Here is a 6,767-nt window from a genome sequence, read left to right as displayed (position 1 = left end):
ATCAGCCGCCTGCAAACTCTGATCTTCGCTAAACTCTGATCTAGCTTGCAGTCGTTAAACTCTGATTTGCAGTTAAACTCTGATATTTGCTTATGCACACTAAACAAGTTAGATACCTGTGACATCATCAAATATGTAACAATCTCCCCCAACTTGTACATTAGACAGAATGAACAAGTTATATATATATATGTACTGATGATGTCAAAAACTATCAAGGACAAATGCATAAGATAATTAATTTACAGAATTAATTACAACTTACAGAACCAGCAGAACTATCTATCAAATCAACCTATATCCAAAACTTTCTTTGACAAACTGGTTGATCAGATTTTCTTCCTTCAGCTTTAAGGTTTGTATCATCTGGGCTTTCACATTTCTGAGTTCTTCAGTTTCATCCCCAGTCTGATAGATAGCTGCTCTCAAGGCATTCACCTTGCTTCTTTCCATTGCATCTCCCAGCTGAATCACTCTTGGTCTGTCTGCATCATTATTATAACCCAAGATTCTGGTATTTGCAATAGTCTCCATTACAAAACTATTCTTTTCCATAAGAATTTCAGAATCATCATCTTGAGCTATTCTTGGAACATATTCTTCATCAGACTTTATCCCATAGAATCTTCTTTTCTCATTAATAGTCCTCTTCATCAGATCAGACCATCTCTGAGTAGCTTCATTCTTGATTTCCAGCATATAGTGAAAGTGTTCAAGCTCCTTTAGAGATTTCAGCAATAGATCAGCTTCTGAGACTCTGCCAGACTCCAGAAATATAGCAATCTTCTCTTTGTCTCCTGTGCCATCATGAGTATCCATGAGAATCTGCACTGATTCTACTTTGTCTAAGTCCTTCTGAGTGACAGCTTCTCCCACTTTCTCAGTCAGAGGATAAGGATCTCTGAAGGTGGTTGCTGAACTTGTTTGTATCTTCTCCTTTCTGTGACCTAGACCAGTAGTATCATAAGCTTCCTTTTCTCTGGTTCCATGAGTTCTGATCCTGGTGAGCATTGAGCTTTCCTTGTACAGACTTGTACCAAGGCTTCCAAAGAGACTCTTCTTTTTCTGATCTTGAGTTTTCTCAGATTTTATCTTCAGCCAAGAGACTTTAGCATCTTCAGTCTTAGTCTTTTCTTCTGTTACTGGAACTTTAAATTGAGCATGGTCAGAGGTTAAAGTTATATCAGAGATTGATTTGTCTTCACCCTTTCTTCTTCTGGTCAATCCAGCTTCTTCTTCTTCTGTTTGATCAGAGACATCAGTGATTATATTTGCATTCCTGCTTAGCTTTATCATCCTCTGAGAAAGATTCTCTGATGCTATCTTGACAATTGACTTCTTGATCACAGGAGGAACTCCATCAACGGTTTTATTTCCTTTGTCTTTTGACTCAGACTCAGATTGAGTTTGAGACCTGGTTCTTGGTCTGTTGATATCAGTGTAGTTCACCTCACTAATTACTATCCCTTTTTGCTTTGGATTCTTCTGTTTCCGTGAGGGATCAGTATCTTGTTTTTGCTCATCAGACTTTGTCTTGCTGATCTTCATCTTCTCAGCAGCTAGTCTTTCTTCCTCAAGTCTGATGGCTTCTATATCCACTCCTGGATTTTCCTTTTCAAATATCTTCCTTGCTACAGCTTCATCAATAGCTTGCAAAGAAGGAGATTTGTAGAATAGGGTGGTTTCTCTGCTTCTGAACTTCAGAGTTTGGCAGAACTTCTGAGACTCAGGGTCTCCAGCTTCAATCAGCTTATCTGATCCAGGAATCAGATCTTCTTTCTTCTTCTCAACCTCAGAGTTCACAAGAGCTATTTCTTTAGATATAACATCAGAAACTCTGACTGCTTCACTTATGCTCTGAACTTGAGACATAACAGTCAGCTCCATAGACTTGTGTTTTTGTTGAGAATCTCTAGGTCTATCTGAGTTTGCACCCTTATAACTCCTTTCCTTATCCTTGATTTGTAGCAGCTTTAACTGCTTTTCAACAATCTCCCTATTGCCTTCTTCATCACCATCTGGCTTTTTCTTTGTAATTTGCTGGTCAGATTTGCATTTGTCTTTAGATATTTTCTCCCCCTTTTTGACATCAGCAGAGGTGAGAACTTGAACCAGCTGAGCTACAGAAGAGCTCAAATCAGCCAGAGTATGCTGCATTGATGTTTGAGTGGCCTCAATAGAGGCAAGTCTGTCTTCAACAGAAGGAGGTGTAGATCTGCACATTCTCTGAAAGTAAGTTAAGTGACAGACTCTTCTCTGTGCAGGCATAGAAGATGGAAGTGGAGAGCTTGGAACTGGAGTAGGAGCTCTAAGAGGAAAAGATTCTCTGACTGGTGACAGTGCTTTAACTGGAGAATCATCCCTGGCTTGTGTAGTATCTCTGACTGGATCAGAGATAGAAATTTGAAGATCAGAATTCTGCACAGGAATAGATGTGACCTCTATTGCATCATCATCTTCATTATCATCAACAAAGATGCTCAGAGTGTGAGATGCCAGAGCTTCAGTAGCTGCATCAGAATTTGCAGCTGTAGGAACCTCCTGAACAGGAGCTGCAACATTTGCTTCAGGTTGAATCAGAGAGTCTTGAATCATTTGCAATACAATCTCTATTTGTGAATCTTCTGATTGACTTGGAACATCAGAAGTTTTATCTGACACATGAGTATCAGCTGCAGAAATGTCTTCATGTTGAATCAGAGATTCCTGATTCAACTTCAACCCTTCATCTGATTTGGCCACTGCTGGTTGATCATTATGTTCAGAGATTGATTCTGACATTTGGATGTCAGCTGCCATTGTTTCAAGTGGAACTGCAGAGATAGGTGCAATCATGATTGGCTCTGCACTTGAAGGTTGATCAGAGAGTGGGATCAAGGCCTGTATGGGATCCTCTGACTGAGGTGGCTCAACAGTCAGGTCAGTTATATTAGTGGGCTGGATCTTCTTCCTCTGTTTCTTAGCTGGTGGAGGAGGTGGAGGTGCTTCATCAGAGTCAGAGTCTGATATCTTCTGTAGGAATCTTCTTTTTCTGAGTGGAGGAGATGGTTTGGTTTGGGACTTTGAAGACCTGAGAACTCTCTTAGGTGAAGATGTTTCAACTGGTCCTTTTTGGGAAGGACCAGAGGATAAGATTGGGTCAGATTTTACAACTGGCCCTTGTTGGGAAGGACCAGAGGTTGGAACAATGTCTGTTTGAGCAGTAGAGGAGGGAGGATGTGGTAAATTCTCATCAGAGAATAGGGGTCCATATTTGTCTGGCATGGCAACCCTCAATATGTCCTGAACTGTAAGTCTGTAACAGGAATAGAAAAAACTGGAGGGTTAGGTTTCTTACTATCCTTTTTGATGAGATCAATAAAAGCACACTTAGTGATTTTAAATAGCAATTCATTACCAGACTCAGGGATGGGTACATCAGGAAAGCAATAAGAGAATATAAGCTGACAGAATCTAGCATAATATACAATGTTCATATTCTCTTTTCTTCTGTCTCCAATAAATCGCAGTATAGATGTAGCAAGATCAAATTTAAGATTATGAATCAGAGAGCACCCAATCTGTTGGCTGAATATTGGAATGGCATCAAAGTTACTGCACTTGTTTCCAAATGCCCTTGTGATGCAGTCATAGAAGAAGCTCCATTCCTTGCAGAGGTTTGGACGCTTGAGCTCCCCATCTTTTCTGTACTGGCTGTGTACCCAAAGAACTTCATCATGTCCCTCAGAGTTTGAGTAGGGACTGAAGAATCAAACTTCTTGTGTTCAGGAAGATGAAGAGCCTTCCTGACTGTCGTTGGTGAAACAACATACTCCTGACCTTCATAGTCACATGTCAGAGATGGAGAGCCTTGATCACCGCCATCATCATAATTAGCTGTTCTCCAGAAGGTGAGGACTTGCGAAGGAGAAATAGACTCCGGCTGAGTCAGAGCGTACATAAGCTCATTGTGAGCCAAAAAATCCTGAATAAGATGAAACTCCTTGGGGGCTTCATCATTGTCTAGGATGGCAGCATAGTTATTGGTCACAAACTTTGCTCCATCAATCTCAAACGCTGTTGTCGACATGATTCTGAAAAAAATAAGAGTTTAAAGAGTGCAGGTAAGGTGTTTGATGAAATGCGTAGTAGAAATTGAAGAGTAAAGTGTGAGAGAGAGAGACGGTGAAAAATCGTGAGTTAAAAAGTTAAAAACTTTTTAAAACTGATATATATATATGTGTGTGCACGATTCACCGAGAGGAAGCAGTAGTGGGACACGTGTCATGTGTCTAACGGTAACAAAAATAGATAGTGGAACGGTAATTATTACTGGCGTGTGTATCTGCAAGTGTGTAACAATTTCCGAGAAAACACGATTATGCACCGTGTTTTTCTCCACTCAGGAATTCAAATGGATTTGTACCGTTTGGCAATTAAATCTAATATTTACCTGACCAAAAATCATTTATTTTAAACTCCGACTTTGATCAGATGTTTGACCATTTGACCAGAGTTTAAATAAATGGCAGTCTATGAGACAAATCAGAGATTGTTCATAAAATTTTGTACTGATGAGTGATAGACAATGAAAGTCTGAATGATAATTTTTCCTCAGAGTTTGCAAACGATTATTTGAATTTAATCAAAAATCACTCGATGTCAGAAGATATGTTAATCACAAATGCGGAGTGAAAGGTGTGTGTTGATATGATTCATCTGTTGTCATAGAGATTGACAAACTTCTTAAGAAACATTAGAAAGAATCAGATTAACCGAAAATGTTTTAACCACTTCATAAGCCGAGTTTCTCACAATATGGATCAGAGTATAAGTTTTCTTCCCTTTTCTAAGATACTTATCTTTTGAAAGGAAACTTCTCATGGCAAGTGAGTCATAACCTTCATCAGATTTTTATTTCTCAGTGTATTTCTCCAGTAATCAGAGAATGCGAAAGGTCTCCAAGAAAAATAAGATTTTTCTGATGCATGTTGCTTAATACCAGCAGTGCACTTGGATCTTTCCTTTCACAGAGTTTCTAAGATCTCAAAGGAGTACCTGAGATAACCTCTTCTTTCTTTTCTTTTGTTTTCTTTTCTTTTCTTTTCTTTTATTTTCTTTTCTGAGAAGAAACAAATTTTGTTGATCCATATCTGAGACTTATTCACTCTTAGCTCATAAGGGGAGTAAAACAAATTCTTCACTGAGTACATGTCTAATATTTAAGAAGTAAGGCAGTCTAGGTAACAGCTTTAAATCATGTTGTGTGTGACATAGATTTCCACATATGTAATATCACAAATATCAGACTTTAGAGAAGTTTATGACTTAATTCAAGTATTTGCAACATATTCTTCACAGGAATTCCTCTTATCAGTGGAAAAATTTCATGTCATCAGAGTTTGTCAGGTCAGAGTATAAATATCAGAGTTTGTCATATCAGTGCATAATCATCAGAGTTTAGATCAGAGACTAACATATGCGATTGTAAAACAGGTTTCTAACAGCAATTAATAACAGATATATTATTATGTAATGTAGCAGAGTTTAGAGAGGACCAGAGATCATCCCTAATTCGTTTACAAGTCTTGTAAATGTTGCTTCAGCCAATGGTTTGGTGAAGATATCTGCTAACTGCTGATCTGTTGGAACAAAGTGAAGTTCTACTGTCCCTTCCATCACATGTTCTCTGATGAAATGATATCTTATGCTGATATGCTTGGTCATGGAATGTTGTACTGGATTTCCTGTCATGGCAATAGCACTTTGGTTATCACAATAAATAGGGATTTGTGTAAGAGATAACCCATAGTCCAGCAGTTGATTTTTCATCCATAAGATCTGAGCACAGCAGCTGCCTGCAGCAATATACTCTGCCTCTGCTGTAGATATAGAAATTGATTTCTGTTTCTTACTGAACCAAGACACCAGTCTTCCTCCAAGAAATTGACAACTTCCACTTGTGCTTTTCCTATCTATTTTGCACCCTGCAAAATCTGCATCAGAGTAACCAATCAGTGTAAAGTCTGATTCTCTGGGATACCAGAGTCCCATCTCAACTGTACCCTTGAGGTATTTGAAAATCCTTTTGACTGCTATCAGATGTGGTTCTCTTGGATCTGCCTGAAATCTTGCACAGAGACAGGTAGCAAACATGATATCAGGTCTACTAGCAGTTAGATATAGAAGTGAGCCTATCATACCTCTGTAGTTAGTAATTTCTACTGGTGATCCAGTGTCTTTATCTAACTTAGTGGCTGTTGCCATGGGAGTAGTGGCAGCTGAACTATCCTGCATACCAAATTTCATTAGCAGGTTTCTGCTGTACTTAGACTGATTACTGAAAATTCCCTCATCAGTCTGCTTAACTTGCAGTCCCAGAAAATAGCTCATCTCTCCCATCATGCTCATCTGATATCTAGACTACATAAGCTTTGAGAATCTTTCACAGAGTTTAGGATTAGTAGATCCAAAAATGATATCATCTACATAAACTTGAACTAAAAGCAGGTCATTACCATGGTTGAGATAAAATAGAGTTTTGTCTATTGTACCTCTGTTGAAACCACTGTCCAAGAGGAATTGAGCCAGAGTTTCATACCATGCTCTTGGTGCTTGCTTTAGTCCATAGAGTTCCTTGTCTAGTCTGTAGACATGATCTGGAAATTTTGAGTCTACAAAACCTGGAGGTTGTTCAACATATACTTCTTCCCCCAGCTCTCCATTTAGAAATGCACTCTTCACATCCATCTGAAAAACTTTGAATTTCTTGTGTGCAGCATAGGCCA

At 38.8% G+C, this 6,767-nt stretch overlaps 1 protein-coding gene across 1 annotated transcript; it reads right to left on the bottom strand.

Annotated features, from left to right (window-relative positions):
* Nucleotides 1-285: 285 nt before the first annotated feature.
* On the bottom strand, nucleotides 286-4,069 carry LOC135147185 (uncharacterized). The gene is made up of 3 exons (XM_064080036.1): nucleotides 3,596-4,069; nucleotides 757-3,282; nucleotides 286-648 (listed from the first exon to the last, which is right to left on the bottom strand). Exons 1-3 carry the CDS (start codon nucleotides 4,067-4,069, stop codon nucleotides 286-288), a joined length of 3,363 nt encoding a protein of 1,120 aa, XP_063936106.1.
* Nucleotides 4,070-6,767: the final 2,698 nt, after the last annotated feature.

The sequence above is a fragment of the Daucus carota genome, chromosome 6 (assembly GCF_001625215.2).
Source record: "Daucus carota subsp. sativus chromosome 6, DH1 v3.0, whole genome shotgun sequence".
Taxonomy (NCBI): Eukaryota; Viridiplantae; Streptophyta; class Magnoliopsida; order Apiales; family Apiaceae; genus Daucus; species Daucus carota.
The sequence above is the reverse complement of the archived record's forward strand: the minus strand, read 5'-3'. Positions and strand labels throughout refer to the sequence as shown.

Bases quoted from the DNA above. Each gene is read 5' to 3' on its own strand.
- LOC135147185 (XM_064080036.1), bottom strand. From the start codon at position 4,069: ATGTCGACAACAGCGTTTGAGATTGATGGAGCAAAGTTTGTGACCAAT. The intron at 3,283-3,595 runs GTAACTTTGATG...CTTACAGTTCAG, and splicing joins GGCATTTGGAAACAAGTGCA to GACATATTGAGGGTTGCCAT. The intron at 649-756 runs GTCTCAGAAGCT...GATCTGATGAAG, and splicing joins TATTTCTGGAGTCTGGCAGA to AGGACTATTAATGAGAAAAG.